The following is a 23,013-nucleotide window of genomic DNA, read 5'->3' on the forward strand; positions in this document are numbered from 1 at the left end:
CATTGCATATGTTCATGGGTATCCAAGAGAACACTTGAACAATCCTCAAGAACTTCACGCGTAACCAGAGTTCTTTCGGCCAATTTGAATAGTTATACATGCCTTTTATGGTACCTACGTAGAATAGAATGTACCCATTTCAAATGTTCATGGTCATCCAAGAAAACCCTGAAGTAAGGCATTAGGATCTACACCAGAGATATATCAGCCTGTTTTAAATTTGGTACATGCCTTTGAAGTCCATGAATAAAATGCGTACATGGCATATGCCAATGGTCATCCTAGAAATTTATGGAGTAAGACTTCTAGGCTTACAGAAATATCTAGAGGGTCTTTAAGGTCACTCCTTACGGAATCCAAGTTTCAACAAGACAACAATAACTACTTGGAATGTTTATATATTAAGATGAGGTTTCACATCTTGTTTATTCTTCATTAACTGCCCAGAGCAAATGACAACAACTTGAACTACTTGAAATGCAAACATATACCAATAGCCTTCCGTTCGTGGGTTGATCTGCAGATCATTCCTATATGGAGTTCATAGACTACCTAGTACCATGGCAAAAACAAAAACTACAGCAGACGTTCGATAACTGCAAGTCATTTAACTGCAATGCTTTTTAACTGCAATTCGAAAGTTGCAACAGTTTTACAGTTATCTGCCTGTAGCTTATTATGAATCATTTATGAGTACCTGTTAATACGTTTGTAAGTCTCTTCGACAAAAAAATACGAAATCCATTCAAGTATTTTGCCTTGCCTTCATTACAGAGCCCACGACAATGAAAATAACTACTTAAAATACACACATATACCAAGAAGGGGTCACGCAACTTGTTTATTCTTCGATAACTGCCTCCATTACGGAGATTGATCTGTAGATCTTGACTGTATGGAGTTCGTAGACTACCTGGAACTCACGACAACAACAAGAACTACATGGAATACAAACATATACCAAGAAGGGGTCACACAACTTGTTTATTCTTCAATAACTGCCTCCATTACGAAGATTGATCCACAAACCTTGACTCTATGGAGTTCGTAGACTACCTGGAACCAATGACAACAAGAGCTACTTAGAACACAAACAAATACCATGAAGGCGTCGCACAACTTGTTTATTCTTCAATAAGCGCCTTCGTTACCAAGGTCGAACCCCATACCTTGACTCTATGGAGTTCGTAGACTACCTGGGGTCCTCGACAACAAGAACTACTTGGAATACAAACATATACCAAGCAGAGGTCACGCAACTTGTTTATTCTTCGATAACTGCCTCCATTACGGAGATAGATCCGAAGATCTTGACTGTATGGAGTTCGTAGACTACCTGGAGCTCACGACAACATCAAGAACTACATGAAATACAAACATATACCAAGAAGGGGTCACACAAGGGTTCTTCAATAACTGCCTCCATTACGGAGGTTGATCCACCGACCTTGAATCTATGGAGTTCGTAGACTACCTGGAACCAACGACAACAACAAGAACTACTTGGAATACGAATATCAAGAAGAGGTCACAAAACTTGTTTATTCTTCAAACGCTGCCTCCATTACCGAGGTCGATCTCCAGACCCTGACTCTATGGAGTTCGTAGACTATCTGGAGTCCTCGACAACAGCAAGAACTACTTGGAATACGAACATATATCAAGAAGGGGTCACGCAACTTGTTTATTCTTCGATAAACGCCTCCATTACGGAGATTGTTCCGAAGACCTTGACTGTATGGAGTTCGTAGACTACCTGGAACTCACGACAACAACAAGAACTACATGAAAAACAAACATATGCCAAGAAGGGGTCACAAAACTTGTTTATTCTTCAATAACTGCCTCTATTACGGAGGTCTATCCGAACTTCATAGATTCAAGGTCGGTACCTTTAATCTATGAAGTTCGTAGACTACATAGAGCCCACGACAACAACCAGAACTACTTGGAATACAAACATATACCAAGAAGGTGTCATGCAACTTGTTTATTCTCCGAGAACTGCCATCATCACGGAGATTGATCCGAAGACCTTGACTGTATAGAGTTCGTAGACTACCTGGAACTCACGACAACAACAAGAACTACATGAAAAACAGATATATATCAAGAAGGGGTCACACAACTTGTTTATTCTTCATTAACTGCCTCCATTACGGAGGTTGATCCACAGACCTTGAATTTATGGAGTTTGTAGACTACCTGGAACCAATGACAACCACAAGAATTACTTGGAATACAAACAAATACCAAGAAGGGGTCACACAACTTGTTTATTCTTCAATAACTGCCTCCGTTACTGAGGTTGATCCACAGATCTTGAATCTATGGAGATCGTAGACTACCTGGAGCCCACGACAACAACAAGAACTACTTAGAATACAAACATATACCAAGAAGGGGTCACGCAACTTGTTTATTCTTCGTTAAATGCCTCCAACACGGAGATTGATCCGAAGACCTTGACTGTATGGAGTTCGTAGACTACCTGGAATCAATGACAGCAACAAGAACTACTTGGAATGCAAACATGTTTTAAGAAAAGGTCATTGGATGACCCGGAACATATACTGTGAAAGCATTATATGCTAAGCACCATAAAGAGCATGTATCGTTTTTGAATTTCCACGATAGACCTTTGGTTACGTTAGCAGACCATAAGATCTGATTCCAGGGATTTTTTGGATGACTTAGGCCTTACTCCAGGGGTTTTTGGAGACCCAGAATATATACTGTGAACACCTTCAATTTTAAGAAGCGCAAAGAGCTTGTAGCATATTTGAAACTGGTTGAATGGCCTTTGGTTACGCGTGTAGACTCTTAAGCCTTACTTCAAATATTTCTTGTATAACCATGGACAAACGCTGTAAACCTTGTCAACGGGCAAAAAGTATATGAGTTTCTGTTTCCAAAACTGTCAAAATTATCTAAATCGGTTGAAAATTGTTAAAGTTATGAAAATATCAATTTAGTGGAACACGGGTACCCTGTCGGCCATCCACGTGGTAAAAAAAATCAGATGCCCCTCCCCACGTCCCTCCTCACTGTATGAACGTGATTTTCTCACAGATGCTACATTTTATGGAGTTCTTAGATGTCACCGAGTTTCAGCTTTCAGCTATAAAAATTCATTGAAATATCACCATTTGCATTTGAAAAAGGAACACGGGTACCCCGTCGGCCGCATAAGGGTTAAAAGAACAGACCTTTAGTTACGCGTGTAGATCCGATGCCTATATTCCAGTGATTCTTGGAGCTTCTGGAGGGAAATAGCTATTGAAGGCATGTACAACAGGCATATTCAATTTAGTTTAATAGATCAAATAGAGCATGACTTATTTTCAAAAAGAGATAACAAACATTTGGTTACGTGTGTGGATTTCAAGGCCTATTATACTCCAAGGAATAATGAAATGCAAGGTTTTTGAAGACATATCCAATTTGATTTTATGGATCAATTAGAGCATGAACCATTAGGGAATATATAAACCATCTAGTAACGCGTGTAGATCTTAATGAGCAATTCTCGCTGAGACCGGGACCCTATTTGCACGAGGTTCTTAAAAATTCCTAAATTCATGTTCATTCTTCAGAAAGATAGACTCCTCGATAGTTATGCACGAAATCATGTTTATGGACCCCTCGATTTTTGTCAATTCTTGACTCACCAAAACGGTCATAACTCCAACAGTTCTCAACCGATCTTAAAGATCAGCATACCGTTGGAAAGAGGAAAAGTGTATCTTCATTTAATAACTTGAATACGGCTCCATTATGCTCAAAACTGTTGAGCCCTTCAAATAAAATACAGTTGTAGATATGCCTTTTATTTTTTAAACATATTAGGCTTAGAATAGTGTATGAAATCAAGGAACTGACGTCGTAGTATCATATTAACCATATAAATAATGTTCGCTGGTCAGATAGGCCTTCAAAAAATAATTAGGTTAATCGTACATAACTTTTGATAGAAAAACATACACCTGAAGTTTTCGGACACAATGCAAAATATAAGCTAACATTTCCATTGATTTAGTGATATTTAAAATCGGCGGTCGCGATCCTAGCGGAAAAATTGTTTTCAAAAATAAATCTAAGATGGCAGTCAAATTCAATATAGCTGTCCTCATTTTTATTATTACAAATTGAGGATACACTCTTCCTCTTACCAATAATATACTGATCTCTAATATCGTTTGAGAAATGTTGGAGTTAAGACAGTTTTGGTGAATCAAGAATTGACAAAAATCGATTTTTCGTGTATAACTAACGAGGGGTTAATCTTTCTGAAGAAAGCTGTCGAATTTTTATTATAGGCATTTTCAAGAACCTCGTGCAAATAGTGGCCCGGTCTTAGCGAGAATTACTAAATGCCTATACTCCAGGAAATACTTGGATGATCTGGAAAGGAACAGCTGTTAAAGAATATTCCATTTGATTAAATAGATAAAATTTGGCATGAACCATTTTCAAAAAGAGTAACAGCACTTTGATTACACGCATAGACAAGAATGCGAGAAATCAAGCGATTTTCGGGTTGAAGGAGAATCTTTTTTTCGGAATTTGTAGTGAAAACTACTCTCTACCACCCCTCTTTTCTCTCGAGAGCGATCCTAGAAGATAAGCGAAAATCGTGCCTACTCGATGAATTTCTTGGATGACTTGAAACAGAACAGTGCCCTATTTGGTAAAATAGATCTTGTAAACCTCAAGGCCTATTTTTTGGATGACTTAGGACGAAACATTTATTAAAGGCATATCCAATTTGATTCTTTGGATTGAAAAGGGCCAGAACCATTTTCAAATAAGAGATATTAGCCCTTTGGCTACGCGTGTAGACTTTAAGGCCTATACTCCATGCAATTCTTGGATGACCTAGGACGAAACAGTTATTGAAGGCGAATCCAAGTTTTTTCTATGGATTGAAAAGGGCATGGACCATTTTCAAATAGAGAGAAAAACCCTTTGGTTGCGCGTGTTGACCTCAAATCCTATACTCTAGGGGATTCTTGGATAAACTGGAAAGGAACAACTATTGAAGGCGTATCCAATTTGGTTCACTAAATCGAATAAGACAAGAACTATTTAAAAAAACAGAGATTGATTCACCTAGCGGTGTATGTGCTTTTCATGTACATTGGATATACTAAAAAAATTGAGTGAGAATTTCTTAGCGTGTTTTTTTGTATATAAATCGTATTTTGGCCATAACTTTTGATCCCATAGTCCGATTTTCAATAGGACAGGATTCCCCGTCGAATGCAACTTATTGCAAACAAATCGGATGAAGATAAGTGTTTAAAAGATGAGTGAGTTCTATTTTTCGCACATACATACACACAGACAGACATCATCTTAATTGGTCGAGCTGAGTCGATTGGTAAATAACACTATGGGTCTCCGAACCTTCTATCACAAAATCGTCTTGGAAGTGAATATATAGCCTTTTCGTTACACCTTCATGTACGAGAAAGGAAAAAAAGAGATAACAGTACTTTGGTTATGCGTGTAGACCTTAACGCCTATACTCCAGGGAATTCTTGGATGACTAAAAAAGGAATAGTTATTGAAGCCCAATCAAATATGGTCACCTGTATCAAATAGGGAATTAAACAAGTGTAGACCTTAAGGTCTTTACTCCAGATTCAACACTTCGAGAATTTGATAGTCTTTTTATCGTCCATGCTTCATTGCGGTACAGGGCGACTGAACGAATCAACCATGTGTACAGAGCAAGTTTTGTCCGTGTCTGCAGGCTGCTAGACATTAGCTGGCTTCGCAAACCATCAAAAGTCCTACTGCAGCTGCAACACGTCTTTTCTTTCTCGCGACCAACGTCATTATTACATGTAAAAAGTGTTCCAAGATATATTGATCATCCGCAAAACCAGAGAGCATGTAAGACTTGTTGATAATGGTTCCGTTTCTTTGCACGCCGGATCTTTGAATTGCACCTTCCATAGCTATGTTGAATAGCAGATTAGAAAGCACATGACCCTGCTTCAATCCATCTAACGTCACGAACGAATCGCACGAATCAGCCTAATAAGCTTTGCCGGAAAACCAAGATTCAGCATTATATGCCACAGCTTGTTCCGTTTCACTGAGTCGTACGCTGCCTTGAAATCTACAAACAGATGATGCGTCCTGTTCCCTCCCAAATCATTTCAATAACTTGGTGGATTTTTTTTCGTTCGCCGGTCACTCCCAAGAAAGTCTTGGGAACCAGAAAGGCTTATAGTCCTCAAATTGTATCTTTAGTTTCCATTATATGCACGGTTCCGGTCGACCCCTATTTTAGGCCTTTGAAACCGGCCATAAGAAGGACGGGGAACACAATAATGCTGACCATATTCACATTATCCCAATTTGTTATCATTTTATCATATTTCAGGAACCATGCGAAATGGCCATTCATATTACTGACGGATTCTTGATCTTAAACTTACATTGGTCGACAAACTACTTCCTAGTTTCTGGGGAAAGCATAAACAGAAAAAAAAATGCATTCTTAGCATTTCTTTGAGAAATCTGAAACATCCCTACTGCCGAGGACCGATCTGAGATGCATGATAACGACAGAATACTAGAAGAATTCCACGTCTGATGGTCCCGGTTTTATCGAAATCGGATGCTGAATTGAGTTTCATAAAAATTTTGTTTATTTCAACCTTTTTGTCTAGCCCCTTTTTATGCTATTTTTTTCAAACTATTGTAAAAATTTAAAATTCTTTTGAGTGTTGCGGATGCCTAAAATTAGTATAGAGTGTTGCTCCTTTAATATCAACCAAAAATATGATTATGGAGTAATCTTCGTCATTTTCTATTGCTATCTTCTTCTTCTTCTTTTAACAGCTATACATTTCCATTGGTACTTGTGTCCTGCCAGACCCAGACCGAGAATCGAACTCGCCATCTTTGGATTGACAATCATACGCCTTTTTCGCAAGGCTAACTGGAGACCCTCTTTAGTTTCAAAACATGTACCCATATCAATCAAATCGATAACAAATGACAAATCAAGAATTGAAACACAGAATGCTTTATTTTTGTGATTTTTGTCCGTAGTAGTGATAGTAGATATGTATTAAGAAATTAAGCATTTCATGCCTCAATTCATTGTTTGTCATTTGTTATTTATATGTCTACATATTTTGAAACCAAGGAGAAATAACCCTACTCAATATACTCACAGAAATCCGTCCGTCCCCATCCAGCAGCCACGTACTTCACATTTACCGCGCTTGTCGGTTCCGTTAAATTGTAATAGCTTGGCAAACAAATGTGCCTTATAAAGTCGGTGTACGGCGCAGCTTCAGCCAGTTTCACCAGTGCCACATCGTTGAACCGGTCCCAGCTTGTGCTACTGTAATCCGGATGCGGGATAGCTTTCTCCACCGCTATATCGAGTGCCTTTTCGTTGCAATCCCCATTCGAGTCGCAGTCAACGTCCGTATCCAAGTTGTGCTCTCCCAATCGAACGAATTTCCTAGAAAGAGTCACCGCATCAGTTGTTGTTTTACTTTTCACTTTTATTGTATTCTAAAACAAAACTCACAGAGGTCCCAAACTCATGTAATTTTTCCCCGTGACACAATGAGCCGCCGTCAGTACCCATCGTTTGGTGAACAGAACCCCGCCACATGATGGGTGCATCATTCCCGTTTGAACGGATTGGTAAAACAACAGAGCCAACCAAGGAAATTCGTCGATTGCTGTAATCTGTCCTCCGAAGATCCGATCCCCGGAAGTATCCACTCCACATTTTTTCAACAAAACACTATCAAGATCTGATGCCGCCACGCGAGGGTTTTGATAAAAGTCCGACCTTTGTGTGCAGCAAACTCCAACTGTGGAGCAATTCAATCGGTTCACAAATTCCTGTTCTTCGTTACTCAAAGGGCCCGCGGAGATTAACTTCTGGTAGGCCGTACAGCTGTTCTTTGGGGTACAGTATCCGATCATGTTCTCGTTCGGAATCTCACATGGTTGAAGCAAGAAATTTTCCGTTGCTGTAACGATTCATTTGATAAACGACCTTGGGTATTCCCCACAATGAATGGGCCTATCGATAAAAACAACAAACGAAAACTCACCTGCGATCAGCGAAAAAATGATAAACGCGAAAGACCTCGCCGTATACATGTTTGCAGTGATGGCTCCCGTTGCCAACTGATCGGAGTGGTAGCCGAACCTTCACTCTTGCACGTGTGGGTCTTGATTGGGGCAAGCTGAGCTCTCCGAGCAAGACATTGATGACGGCATAAACCGGAATAAATAATTGATAAAACATTTGTTTGTTCTTTGCGATGAAAACCAGCAGCTGATTAGGTTATTCGTTATTATGTTTTGGTGGCTTCCGTATGTTCAGTTGATTCATAAATAAAATATCAGCGCTTGGAGATCAACGTTAAAGGCGCGAAAATTCTTGAAATCATGATTTTATTTAAATGTAATGCGTTGGAGATGTTTGTTATTAGTCGAGGCAAATTGCAGTATCCGAAACTCGTCGTATTCATATAAATTTTCCTCATGTCAATGAAAGAATCAAGGAACCGAAAAATTTCCGGAAGTATGTGCTAATCAGAAAGCCTGATTTACTCGACGATTGTTATAAAGTTAAACACCTACTTAGAACGCTGCAAGTCAGCGAATGAATTTCCTAAGAATTTTCCATTGAAAGCGTAAGGAAAGGATGAACAATGGTGACAATAAATAAAGAAGTTGGCGGAGGTGAGTCAGTGAGAGGTAAGAAGTGTGATGTGGGAAGTAAGGATTGTGAAGTGGCAAGTGAGAAATGAGAAATGAGTGTTGTGAAGAGATTGGTGAGAAGTGAGATATTATAGGAGTGAAGTGATACATATTTATTTATTTATTACTTATTACATCAACAGACTTGGTACAGCCCCAATGATGGTTAAAAAAATATAATTACAATATCACATCAGTACATTAAAAACATTGTCAAGAGGTTAAAATACAATACAATCACAAATAGGGGAAAAGACGGCTTTGGCAGGTTTTGTTCTATTATTGGCAGGGGGGTTTTTGTCGACCAAATTTTATGAAATTTGGCCACAATATTCTTTGATATGCAAAGAATGTTTAGGCCAAATTTGAGCCTAGTCAGTCATAAAAAAACCCCCTGCCAATAATAGAACAAAACCTGCCAAAGCCGTCATTCCCCCTACATTAACTATAGTCTATGTGTGTCAATTGTTCTGGTCGGTGAAAAATGATGTGAAGAACCGGCGGAGGACATCTCGCGTCTAAGGGTATGCGATAACACATTTTTTCCTGACGAAACGAAACGAAACGAAATTTGAAATGCTATTGTTGGTTCGGAACGAAACGAAACGAAATTCAGATTTACTTCCGATACTTCGAAACGAAACGAAATTGAGGTTCATTTGATTCGAAATTTTTCGAAACGAAACGAAATTTAAAAAAAAATTCCGCGGAATTTTTATTGAATAGTTTTTTTTTGCATTATATACATAATGCAAAAAACTAATAGAAAGAATACGAATAAAAGCAAATTAATTTCGTTTAATATTGTTAAAGAAAAATATTGTTACCCAAATTCCATAGGTAGAATCTAGCTTAATTTTACAAAAGGACATAAGTAACAGATCACTTTTGTACATGTTTACCATTTTCAAAAGTATGCCTCTTTACCATAAACAACGTAAAAATATTCATCGCTTGATATTTCCAACAGGCCTCAGTAAAAATAAATTAAAGCTGATTTTTTAACTGCAATCAACAGATTTCAAATTTATTGGATCTGTTCATCATTTTGAAAAGTATTACAGATTCAAAGTGCCACCCTTCCATTTCAATCGACATCTTGAATAAAGTCTCCAGGCAAATTTCCAACCAAATTCATGAAGATTTATTGAATCTGTGAGACTTTCCAAACAGCTGTTGGTTGCAGTAGTACGCACTGAATTTTTTTTACCGGTATGTCAGCAAAATGGTCAACTTTTACCGAGATTCGCACAGCCGTGCCCCAGCAAACATGTTTTTTGCCGAGATTTCTGTCAAAATTGCTGCAAATCAGCAAATAATTTGCCGAAAATGAGCTAACAAACATCATTTTTGCCGGAATATCAGTTATTTATTTTGCTGGCGCACGGCCATGCGGATTTTTACCGAGCTTCAGAAATAAAAACTAAGTGTGTGAACTCGACTTTTTCTAAATTTTTACTGAGGCCTGAAGGTAATATTAAGCGAGCTTTTTTTTTGGTTATGGTGAGGGGCATTTTTCATCCATCATTTTTTCTCGACCTTTGAAGATAAACGAAAATCGTGACTGCTAGACGAAAACCTTTTTCGTTTAATCACTTCACCTCTCACTCACTTTTTGTGAGAACGATTAGAAAAATTCTATGGTGCGCTGATGGGAGTCGGACCTTAACAATAATAGCTGTGAGATGCTCTTACTCTAGCAACACCATTACGCTATCTGCATGTAGGCATTAGGTTACAAACGTCCCGGATTATGCGGGACAGTTCCGGGTTCAGCCTACTTGCCTCACATTGCCTGGCGCCCCGGAAAACGTTCTCCATTCCATGATGAATCTGTAAAGCTTGAAAATTCAAACCATTGGAAATAGAATGTAAAAAAAACTATAACAGATCTGAATAATTAAGAGAATATAGGGAACTTTAACCTACTGAAGTTGAGGGCCCTCAAGGTCTACTGAAGGATGAAGGTAATTTTGAGTATCTAAACAATTTTCGCAATATTAAAAATACAAAATCAGTTTTTATTTCTGCAGCTCAGCATAATAAAGAACAGACTTCCGTACAAAATACGGTTATTTGCTGATTTCCAATAAACTATTTGCTGTGTTTTAGCAATAAAAAATAGGCATACGTGTTTGCTGAAAGCTAGGGCATGATGTGATAATTCAATAGTGTCTGCCTTGTTACTATTCAGTCGGTAGCTCTAATGAGGTGGTCGCCAGTGTAACCAAATAAATTTGGTACAGAACCTTCCATACAATATGTTTCAAAAATCGATGTTTATCTTCCTCGATAGAAACTATCTAAACTCGATAGAAATATCCATTTTTTATGTAAGAGAAGCGAAAGTTACAAGCTCAAAAGATTTCACTTGAAAAAATATAACTGCTAGATTGAAAAAAAAAATGAATATAATGCTTAAAATCAACATTTATAAATCTTTTCAGACCTTGAGAACAATGTATAAGCCTTTAGCTATTAAATGTAAACTAATTTTATGCCATCAAACTAGAACGCAGACATTTAGAGTAGAGTGGGGCAAGAGTGCGCGTGGGGTAAGAGTACGTTTTCGATTTTTTGAGGTAATAAAAAAAGATAAACTAGCAGCACTGCATCAGTTTGACAGGTATTCTGGCCAATTATTATCATGTATAATTGTAAACGATTTGAATAAACAACAAGAGAGATATGGAGTTAGATAACTTTTTGGTCATTTTGATAAACATAATTGGATTTCCGCAACTAGTATTTCATTACCATATATACGTTCAATCAGGTGAACATTATACCATTTCGATAACCTATTGTATACAGTACTTTATGGTACAGAACACCAATCCGGTTGGTTTTCCAAGAAGTCAAAACCATTACTTGAATAATTTTTGGGACTGTGGGGTAAAAGTACGCAGGAACCGGTGGGGCAAGAGTACGCATATGAATCTTCAAGTTATGATGTCAAACCCGTATCTCCGGCCGAAATAGGACTTCTTCCAAAGCGTAAGGATCCACAACTAAGAAAAAAGGGACAGAATTCGAAATTATCATAAGTTTTTAGGATAAGTTGAAGTAATTCGGTGTTAGAAAGGACTTAGCGAACAAAGCACTGGAGCGAAATAATGAAATTGTATTAGGACTTGTTGTACACCTAAACGTAGTACGAAAACACAATTTCGACTAGATGATAATTTCATTTAATCAAAAGAAACATTCATAAATTACGCAACGTTTAGCTGGGAGGGGTTGTGAGATGTGTGACGATCCATATAATTTTTAGAGGATTCATACAAATAATGTAAGAAAGGGGGGGAGGGGTATTGAAATAGCCAAATTTTACATTACGTGATTGGTAGACTTTCTTTAAGGAAAATGCCTTTGTATACGCCACGCGAAACCTTAAACAATGGTTTTTCGTATGAAAGTGCACATTTTTAGGACACCCTCCTCCTTGAAAAGTTACGTAATCTTTAAACATTCCCTAATATATGCTCATTAAACATCAATTAAATGTTATTAACTCTTATTTGTGTTAATATATACTTAAAGCACATGATTGGATAAATGCATACTCTTACCCCACCCGATGCGCACTTTTACCCCACCGGTGGGGTGAGAGTGCGTTTTTCACTTGTCTTGCAATAAGGGTTGTACTAAAACGAATCTCAATCAATTCAATATTTTTTCCACTGGGTAACATAAAGGAAGAGTATATGAATCATCGACACTGATTTGATATACAGAAGCTTGCTTCATAAGGGCCACATGATCGATTGAAAACTAAGTGCGTACTCTTGCCCCACTCTACTCTACGTCTATTGCTAAATATTAGGCCCGAGCAACACACTTGTTATAGAGGAGTTTCTGTGATTCATATGCGACCAAATTGGGTCATATAAGAGTTGCTGCAACCAGGTCTGCCAGAACTGTGCTACTAGGGGGGAGAGTGCTAGTAATGGATCCCGTGCGTATAATGGACCCCCTGAACAAAAACCAAAAGTTAACGCTGAAATCAACGATTTCCTGCTAATTTCCATTGGATAAAGTTGCTTCACATATCATGGTAGTTGTTTTTGGCGTGCCAATGAAATAAGCCTCAAAATGGTGTTTGTAAGAGTTTTTTTTCCATAAAATTTTCACGGTAGGTAATCATCCAATCTATATACATAAAAATGAATTTCTGTCTGTTTGAACCTTATAGATTTCGAAACTACTGAACGGATCGGCGTCAAAATTGGTATGCAGAGGTTTTTGGGCCCGGGGAAGGTTCCTAAGATGGTTCGAGATCCCTCCCTCCTTTGGAAAGGGGGGCTCCCATACAAATGAAACATCAATTTCTTCATAACTCAAGAATTATTCAGAAAATAAATCAATTTTAGGCGAAACGAAGTTCGTCGGGTCTTTTTTTTTAAGGTGAGAATGCATTTACACACTAACCCAGCACACATGCATTATAGTTGTCAAACTACCACACGGAAGTGTACTAGAGTGTCGGACTCGACCGTACCGGTAATACCGACTAAACTCCCTTGGGCTCCGCCATCGTTTCCCCCAGGAACTACCTCCCAGTACTACTTCTGGGGGATGGCAGTACTAAACGTACTCGCTCATTCTCGCTCACACAGGCACCCGTCCCATGCGAGTCTGACTTGTACTTGTGACACATATATGATACCAATATCACTGTACAGCATAAAATCATATGTCTGTCACCCAGAATCACGCTGGTATCACGATAGCACGATGATTTCCGTACCCTGCCCTGCGACCGTTGTATTGTACGAAACAGAACATAATTTGTTGTTTTGAAATGTCAAATACGCCGTTTGACATATGAAATAAAAACAAACATTTGCAGTTTTTCAGTCAGCTGAGTAAAATTCGTTTTTTTTTTTGCAATTCCGGATGATATTTTTCACAACATTGGCAAATTAATTATTCGTAACCCCATTATTTGCTACAATTACGCTCTGAAGATGTCTTCCTATTGATCTACCGTCACTTAAGCATGATATTCAATGGTTTGAGTTCTGTATCGTGTGATTTCGAACATTTCGTGCAAGGATCCTATGGGTTTTAATTGGTCATTCCAATTTAAAAATTTAAGGATTGGAAAGGGCGCGGGCTCTTGGATTTGTCATTAGTCAGAATCTACTTTTTTAGATGGGACGAAAGTTTTGTACCGTTGTTTTGGACAAATTCAAAATTGGATCTGTTGTGTTTGGAGAGGGAGAGAGGAGAGGAGGGGAGGATCTCGTGGAGGTAAACGTGGAGTGCAGAAATAAACGGTAGTCAGCGCGAAGAAAATAAGTGTTTGAAAAACCCGGAGTTCCGTGTCCGAAAAAAACTGTTACAGGATCTATGACCCAATTGAACGGTGCTGGCTTTATCCTTCAAAATGTTCAAATGAATTAAAAGATCAGTGCCGTTTGCACTGAAATCACCCCAAACCATAGAATAGAGTGATTACCGTCCGCAGAAATAATTGCCCTGCGGAATGTTTGCAAGAACTCGCATATTTCTGCTAAAATACCTATATGAAGAATGACGTTTTCATATCGATGAATGAACTGCTGACGCGAATTCACAATATATTCAAAAAATATGGATAAATATTGTGTAATACTCATAAAAACTATAGTAACAGTTTATGATTTCTATATATTTTGATGAAAAATATAGTTTTGAAAAGCTTTAGAATCAGTTTCAAAACAAGCTGTCAAATAGATACAACGATAGAACGGAAAGATGTGTGTCATCTTGTCACTGTACGCGTACAGCGTGATACGAAAATCATTGCGCGGAAATCATATGTCTGTCGATAGTATTGGGTGCTCACTCTATCGCACCCTCAAACACACCCTACACGGAGAAAAATGGAAAAGCTAGTTAGCTTATTATTTAATCTTTTTCAACATTTCTACAATTTTATTCTTCTCAAAGCTTATAAATCAGGCTTGCTTGCTTTTATTTTATGCATTGTAATGTTTTTCTCAAATTAAATCTTTTAATTGCATTCAAGTTGTTCGCCGTTTGTGTTTCAACATGTTCGGCGGTGATTAAGTTAGGGAAAATCACGGACGACGGACCCTTCATTTTATGCTGTTACACTGAGTTTTAAGAGCTGGCAAAGGTAAGTTTTTCCTATATTGCGAGTGATTCCATAGAATATTGACATTCTTTTTTGTTTCACAGAGTTCAGTTGCAACAGTCCTGAACTCGGTCATGAAGGTCAGGTGCCACACCAACCGCAAACATAATGGCCGATATGGAATTTCATCTCTATTATCTGGACCGTGCTTCGAACGTCGAAGTTCGGAGTACTCGATTGATACCCAACAGAAAAACGTCCTAATTCCGTAAAACGATAACCGGCAGCCAATATAACAAGCGAGGGAACAAGTGACGGGGCTGCTGCAGGAGGCCAGTGCCATTCTGAAACCAATTTTATTAAACAACAAGTGCTACTTTATTCTGAATCCGATTCTACTAATCGCCACCGTATGCTATTCTGCATGGTACGGATATATTTTTGGAGACGAACCATTTTTAAAACTGCAAATAAATTATATAAATGAAAATGTAAATAAACTCTTTTCAAATCTACATGCTGCTTCTTTAATATGAAAACGTTGATATTTTTTTGTTTCTTTTTGTTTTGTAAACACCGAAGAAAATGACATAAGTCATTAATGATTAAATAAAAGATAATCATTCCAAAGATTAAAATTATTTTAATCATTCACAGCTTATAGTCCACTTAAACATTGCGATGAGTGGATAGACAGAATATAGTTTTAGATTAGAAAATAATCTATTTAGTTTTTTTACTTTTATCCGTGTACATACTCTGTTGCACCTCTGTCATGCCGTGTGGGTCTGACTTGTGTGCCCACCCTTCTCATGCCATGTGAGTCTGACTTGTATGCCCACCTCTCTCGTACCGTGTGAGCCTGACTTGTATGCTCACCCAAACACTTGATTCACGCTCATGCACTTCATGATTGCACTCACGCTAACGCTCCTATGGGTCTGACTTGTTTGCTCACCTCTATCATGCCGTGTGGGTCGGGTCTGCTAGTGTCGAATAAGCATAATGATTATAAAAAATCGATGAAAGACCCGGTAAATTTTCGTATTTTTGTCGTTTGAAATTGCTCTGCATTTTCAACCCATTGGTCAAGTTGAAACAACGGTTCAAAACGTCACCCTCGCCATTTAAAATGATTTTTTTTCCAGAATTCACATTGGTCCGTAAATACATTCGGATAATATAAATTTATAAAAAGGTCCAAGCTTCTGAAAATAAATTTAATAAATTTTCGCCCATCCCGTCATGAATGCAACCCACCTGCAATTTCCACTCAAGAATTAAAAGGGGTCATGTTCAAACTACATGGTCTTGTTTTGAGATTCTTAATCTTCCTCGTAGTAAGTACTGGCTTTCAAAAAAATAAAACAGAGCATGTCAGCATTTTGTAAACTCCACCTTTCACTTCCCTAGTCCCCTATTTCTTCAATCGAGGGGTTTGTGAGAGATATGCTGGTTAATTAATGGAATTTACGAAGAAGCCACAAACGAATTGATCAAGCGCACAATTCAAGCGAACCAAATAATTAATCATCTTGAAAAGTAATCCGAGTGAATATCAAGATGGACAATACAAGAAGGATTTGATTTTCAAAATTCTAGAACAAAGTCTACTATTTTATCACTTTTCCTTAACAGGAGACAATTTTGAGCTAACGTCTGAAAGATATTCAAAATCATCAGAAGTTTACATCAACATTTACATGGGACTCTTATGAGTGTCCTGGCAGTACAGTCACCACACCAACCTTGTGCATCTTGAGTTTCACTGAGTACTATATTTTGTTTTTGATACGGCAAAATTGGCTAATGTCTGTATATAGCGCAGTGTTCCAACTTGCCCCGATACGTGGGGAATAATTTAAGTAAGAATAATTTAATTTAAGTATACTAACTATTTATAAGAAAGTTTGGTAAGGTTGCTAATTTTTTATGTATAATCTTTGCCCCGAACTAGCAAATGCCGCAAACGAACTCAAAATTTATCAAAGAATGATTTTTTACAGCACTACAAAGTTCAACTTTGAAAAAACCGTTTCAACTTGCCCCGATGTACCTTATGAAATTTTAAATAGAGTTTGAATGTCTTTATCCAGCGGCGCAGCCAAATTTTTTTACGATATGAAAATTTGAAATATTAAAAATTTATTTCGAAATTCCGCGAAATTCCGTTTAATTTCGTTAAAAGCATGATTTTTCCGTCGAAATTTTTGAAATTAATCGATACGAAACGAAATCATAAAATCAGATTTCGCCATACTAAAATTCCGCGAAATTCCGCGGAATTTCGTTTCGAATGCCCTTAAACGAAATTTTTCGAAATACCGCATATGCTTACTCGCGTCAAGTGGAAATCAAACACCGACGCCACTCTATTGAAAACACGCTGCAAACCAGGGAGGACACCATGTTTGTGCGACGAAAAGGAAGTCTTAGCATTAGGTTACTCCGCAGTTGTCGGGGTTGTGCGTTGATGTTTATTTGTCGCAGAAGAGTGTCACAATCTATTCTTCCTTGCAAAATATCGGCGACGGTTAATGCTCTGCATACATCCCTTCGGATACACAAAGGTTCTAAGCTGATCAGCTGGCAACGGCTCTCGTAGCGAGGAAGTCGTAGCGGCTCTCTCCAGGGAAGGTTGCGGAGTGCGTACCGTAAAAATCGACGTTGAACGGATTCGATGCGTTCGACACCATTATTATAGTTTGGACTCCAGACCGCAGAGCCAGTATTCTAACGTAGATCGCACGAGAGAGCAATACAGTGTTTTCAAACAGTAGATGTCTGTGAAAGTCTTTGTCACTTTGATCACAAATCCAAGAAACCTGGATGCTTTATCAACAACATATGAAATGTGATCCGAATATGTCAGTTTGGAGTCCAATAGAACACCGAGATCTTTCACACAGCGCACTCTTTCAATAGTCGTTCCGAACAGGCAGTATTTGAAGGTAATCGGTTGTTTCTTTCGAGAAAAAGTTATGATCGAGCATTTTTTCGGGTTAACTACAAGTCGATTTAGATCGCACCAATGAGCGAAAGCGTCGATCTGGTCTTGTAGTAGATGACAATCGGCTATTGAGCAGATGCGCAAAAACATTTTAAAATCATCTGCAAATGATAATCGCGGTCCTTTTAGAACTAGATGTACGTCGTTGAAGTGGAGAAGGAATATCAACGGTCCCAGATGGCTACCCTGCGGTATGCCAGATATCGCGAAAAAGCTTACCGAGCGACAATCGCCTAGAGCAACTGTCAACTGGCACTCAGTAAGGTACGAACCAAACCATGCAAGCAGGCTGCCTCCAATTCCCAATCTATCAAGCTTGGCGATCGCAATGCTGTGGTTCAACTTATCAAATGCTGCAGTTGATCACAAGCAAGCATACTGTCTGTAACGTATGATGTAAGACACAGTAGATTCGTACATGTGGAACGTTTTTCCATAAATCCATGTTGGTCGGTACTGATATAATGTTTACAGTGGCCATTTAGAGAATCCATGACGACCAGCTCGAACAACTTCGATACAGCGCATAGTGACGTGATTCCTCGATAATTGTTTATATCGCGCTTGCTTCCCTTTTTGTACACAGGAAACATTTCAGCTGTCTTCCAGCAGGTCGGAAATACACCATTAGAAAGGGAGAGCTGGAAGATTCGATGAAGTGGATCCAGAAGGCAGGAAATGTTCGCTTTTAGGAAAACCGACGGAACACCGTCAGGTCCCGATTCCCGACGTTTTTAGCCGCGTGGCTGCTCTCGCTATGGCATCTGTACTTACATCGACAGCGTTTAGCGTTTGATTCTATAAGGGTACATTACCCGCTGCGCTGGTTATGGAGTCATTGGAGAGGCGCTCATTGACAAACACGCTAGCAAACTTGGCCGAGAATAGGTTACAAATTTCTTGTTGAGTTGATGCCATGACTCCGTTGTAGACCATGGACGATGGAAGACCTACTTCCTTACGCTGCTCGTTTACGTAGTTCCAAAAAGATTTCGGATGGGATTTAAGCCATTGCTGTATCCTCCGCTGGTAACGTTTAAAATAAAAATGGCTTAACCGTTTGTATTCGTGGTTCAGCCTAGCATAATGGTGTTTCAAGGGAAGAGTGCGGAACCTTGTGAACCTTTTCAGGACGGCCTTTTTTGTCCTTTTCAACGAACGAAGGTCATTTGTCATCCACGGAACCCTAGAGTCGATATGGGTAACCTTCTTTGGAACATGTCTGTCAATGACATATGCCAAGACATGAGAAAAAGTTTGTGCAGCGATATTTGCATCGGCCGGGTCGAGGATACTCTGCCAATCCAAGTTGGACAGCACTTCGGCAATACTGCAATAATTCGCCTTGCGAAAAACATATGACACAGCCGTTGAAGTACCAACATAGTCGCGGACGTCGTCATTCTCAACTCCAATTACTAGAGATGGATGGTGAGGGGCAGTCTTGACCAAAGGAACAGGTGCAGTGGAAATAAATGGAGCGGTGTAACGACCGCCGACGAAGCACAGATCCAGCAAGCGATTATTCTCATTCACTATGCAATTAACTTGAGATAAAGTTGCAGTACTGTAATTATCCAGCAACTTGAGAGCTCCCGGGTGAAGCGAGGAATGCTCCTGATCAGGGCGTAGGAAACCGTTGTGAGTTGGAACCCACGCGACTCCTGCAAGGTTGAAGTCGCCCAGAACGATGATTCCATCGTTGGGAGACGCTATTTCCGACGCAAAGAAGACTGATCGGCAGTGCGTGTCGATGAGTTCCAAGTCTCGAGTTCGGTCTGGAGGAATATACACCGCACAAACAAATAGTTTACGGCCTCCGAGCTGAATAGATACCCAAACCTGCTCCACGGTGTTGAACAAATCGTCTTCGATTACTGATGCCTTCAGCCTAGAACTTACAGCGATTATGATGCCACCTCCTGTCGATTTTCTGCTGTTATTCGAGTTTCGATCACATCGAAAAACCTCGTACCCAGTTCCAAAAATATAGCTCGAAATTGTGCGAGTCTAGCCAAGTCTCGGTCAGAACTATTATATCGTAACAATGATCCATGACCGCTAGTCTATAATCTTCCACTAGACCATTCATTCCGCCAACGTTCTGATAGTACATAGTAACGTGCGATTTCGAACGGGGGGCTGTTGCTTTGCCGGTAATAGGAATTCGGAAGACCCCGTCTCCCTTCCCATGCGCAGGACCGGGACGGCTGCTGGACGCTGGCAGGAGGGGCTCGACTGCGATGGGAGGAATAGGGGCTTCCTTAGGACTTGTGACACAGAAGCGTCCCGGTGTTCCGTTAGCAGCAGACTTTGTTTGGCTTGACGAAGTTCCACTAGAAACGATAATCGATTCAGGCAAAGAATTGTTCGTAATAACAACGTACTTGCCTGCAGGAGGAGTTCGGAAGACCCCGTCTCTCAACTCAAACGCAGGACCGGGATGGCTGATGGTCGCTGGCGGGAGGGGCTCGACTGCGATGAGAGAGATAGGGGCTTCCTCATAACTAGGGGCAAGAGTGCATCCCGATGTACAGCAGAATAACGGTTGTTGATTGCTCAGTTGTCCAAGACAACTTCTTTTGTCAGATGACTCCATGGATTCGCACACAGCAGTGGGTTCGGGCGTAGAGATTTCGCGGTTCAGGTGATTGCATACAGTGTTCAAAGGATACAGTTGTTCCATAGAACTTGTAGTACATTTGCGTGCAGTTGTCGAAACGGTTAGAACTGAAGGCGGTTGTTCAGTTGATAGGCGACTGGAAACAAAGATTTTTTCAGGAAGTGAAATGCTGTGAATAGGAGCGTACTTGCCTGAAGGACGATTTTGGAGGACCCCCTCTCCGGTCTCAAACACAGGACCGGGACGGCTGCAGGTCGCTGGCAGGAGGGGCTCGACTGTGTTGAGGGGATTGGGGTCTTCCATGAAACTAGCGGCAAAAATGCGTCCCGGTGAAATGTTGAAGGAAGTTGCTAGAATCACTCGATTACCACCATTTCTGTTTCCGCCGGAATGCCTAGCGGATCGTTGGTCGCAGGTGGAGGTTTTGGTCGCCAAAAATTTTCTCTGGAGTTGTCGTCGCAAAATTCTCGGTAAAGAATTCCTTTAGGCCATGTCGAACTCAAAAGCTCTCTCGATTTCAACAACAAAGATAGCGAACTTATGTCTCTCCCCTTAGGCACCAAACGAGCTACTTGAACGTCATTGGTTTCAAGACGCTTTTTTGTCAATTCGCCAATTTGATCAGCTGAAACGTCTGGTGCAATCCGCGACAAATAAAGCCAGAATTTAGGCTGGGGCTTAGGGACGGTCTTGATTTCTGATGAAGCGACCAGTAAGAAATTGAAGGGATTCTGCGCCATTGCAAAATCAACCATTTTTTTTCCCAAGTTTACATGTGGCAGACTTAATTTATCACAAATCGTATCGAATATTCTTTAGCCCTTTAACTGAGGATATCCTGCAACAAATGTACGCATGATAAGATAAAAGGAAAAGGAAAAAGGAAGTAAAAAGATATAAACAGGGGAGGAAGAAGGCAAAACAAACATGGAGGATAAAAACAGGAAAAAGATGGAGTAAGGAAGAAGAAAGAAAAAAAAAAGAAAAAAAGAAAGAAGGAATTAGGAAGAAGGAAGCAGAAAGATGGATAAAGGAATAAAGGAAGAAAAAAGGAAGAAGAATGAAGGAAGAAGGAAGGAAGAAGAAAGGAAGAAGGAAGGAAGAAGGAAGGAAGAAGGAAGGAAGAAGGAAGGAAGAAGAAAGGAAGAAGGAAGGAAGAAGGAAGAAGGAAGGAAGAAGGAAGGAAGAAGGAAGGAAGAAGGAAGGAAGAAGGAAGGAAGAAGGAAGGAAGAAGGAAGGAAGAAGGAAGGAAGAAGGAAGGAAGAAGGAAGGAAGAAGGAAGGAAGAAGGAAGGAAGAAGGAAGGAAGAAGGAAGGAAGAAGGAAGGAAGAAGGGAGGAAGAAGGAAGGAAGAAGGAAGGAAGAAGGAAAGAAGAAGGAAGGAAGAAGAAAAGAAGAAGGAAGGAAGAAAGAGGGAAGAAGGAAGGAAGAAAGAAGGAAGAAGAAAGGAAGGAAGAAGGAAGGAAGAAGGAAGGAAGAAGGAAGGAAGATGGAAGGAAGAAGGAACCCGTTAGGGAAGTGTTGGTCACTCGCGTGTACGTCGGCTACCCAAACTAACTCTAGTTGTAAGAATCACAAGAATTGTAAAATAAATTGCACAAAAGAAACAAATTTCCGGCTCCGTAACGCCAAATGGCAAATGAGCCTTCTAAATAAACGCAAGATTAAAAAACAAAAAAGAAAAAAGCAGGAAGAAGAAAGAATGAAGCAAAAAAAGGAAAGGGAGGAAAGAAGATTCTTTATCTTTATCTTTATCTTTATCTTTATCTTTATCTTTATCTTTATCTTTATCTTTATCTTTATCTTTATCTTTATCTTTATCTTTATCTTTATCTTTATCTTTATCTTTATCTTTATCTTTATCTTTATCTTTATTTTTATCTTTATCTTTTTCTTTATCTTTATTTTTTTCTTTATCTTTATCTTTATCTTTATCTTTATCTTTATCTTTATCTTTATCTTTATCTTTATCTTTATCTTTATCTTTATCTTTATCTTTATCTTTATCTTTATCTTTATCTTTATCTTTATCTTTATCTTTATCTTTATCTTTATCTTTATCTTTATCTTTATCTTTATCTTTATCTTTATCTTTATCTTTATCTTTATCTTTATCTTTATCTTTATCTTTATCTTTATCTTTATCTTTATCTTTATCTTTATCTTTATCTTTATCTTTATCTTTATCTTTATCTTTATCTTTTATCTTTATCTTTATCTTTATCTTTATCTTTATCTTTATCTTTATCTTTATCTTTATCTTTATCTTTATCTTTATCTTTATCTTTATCTTTATCTTTTATCTTTATCTTTATCTTTTATCTTTATCTTTATCTTTATCTTTATCTTTATCTTTATCTTTTATCTTTATCTTTATCTTTATCTTTATCTTTATCTTTATCTTTATCTTTATCTTTATCTTTATCTTTATCTTTATCTTTATCTTTATCTTTATCTTTATCTTTTATCTTTATCTTTATCTTTATCTTTATCTTTATCTTTATCTTTATCTTTATCTTTATCTTTATCTTTATCTTTATCT

The 23,013-nt window shown here is 38.8% G+C and overlaps 1 protein-coding gene across 1 annotated transcript in view; it reads right to left on the bottom strand.

Annotated features, from left to right (window-relative positions):
* LOC134206505 (uncharacterized) overlaps positions 1-23,013 on the bottom strand; it is a 60,637-nt gene that overhangs the window by 16,148 nt on the left and 21,476 nt on the right. The window contains exons 6-9 of the mRNA XM_062682234.1: positions 19,818-20,608; positions 18,665-19,771; positions 7,562-8,015; positions 7,197-7,492 (exon numbers count right to left, since the gene is read on the bottom strand). Coding sequence (XP_062538218.1) covers positions 7,197-7,492; positions 7,562-8,015; positions 18,665-19,771; positions 19,818-20,608 — 2,648 coding nt within the window. The remainder of the gene's footprint in view (positions 1-7,196; positions 7,493-7,561; positions 8,016-18,664; positions 19,772-19,817; positions 20,609-23,013) is intronic.

The sequence above is a fragment of the Armigeres subalbatus genome, chromosome 1 (assembly GCF_024139115.2).
Source record: "Armigeres subalbatus isolate Guangzhou_Male chromosome 1, GZ_Asu_2, whole genome shotgun sequence".
In the NCBI taxonomy this organism is placed as follows: domain Eukaryota; kingdom Metazoa; phylum Arthropoda; class Insecta; order Diptera; family Culicidae; genus Armigeres; species Armigeres subalbatus.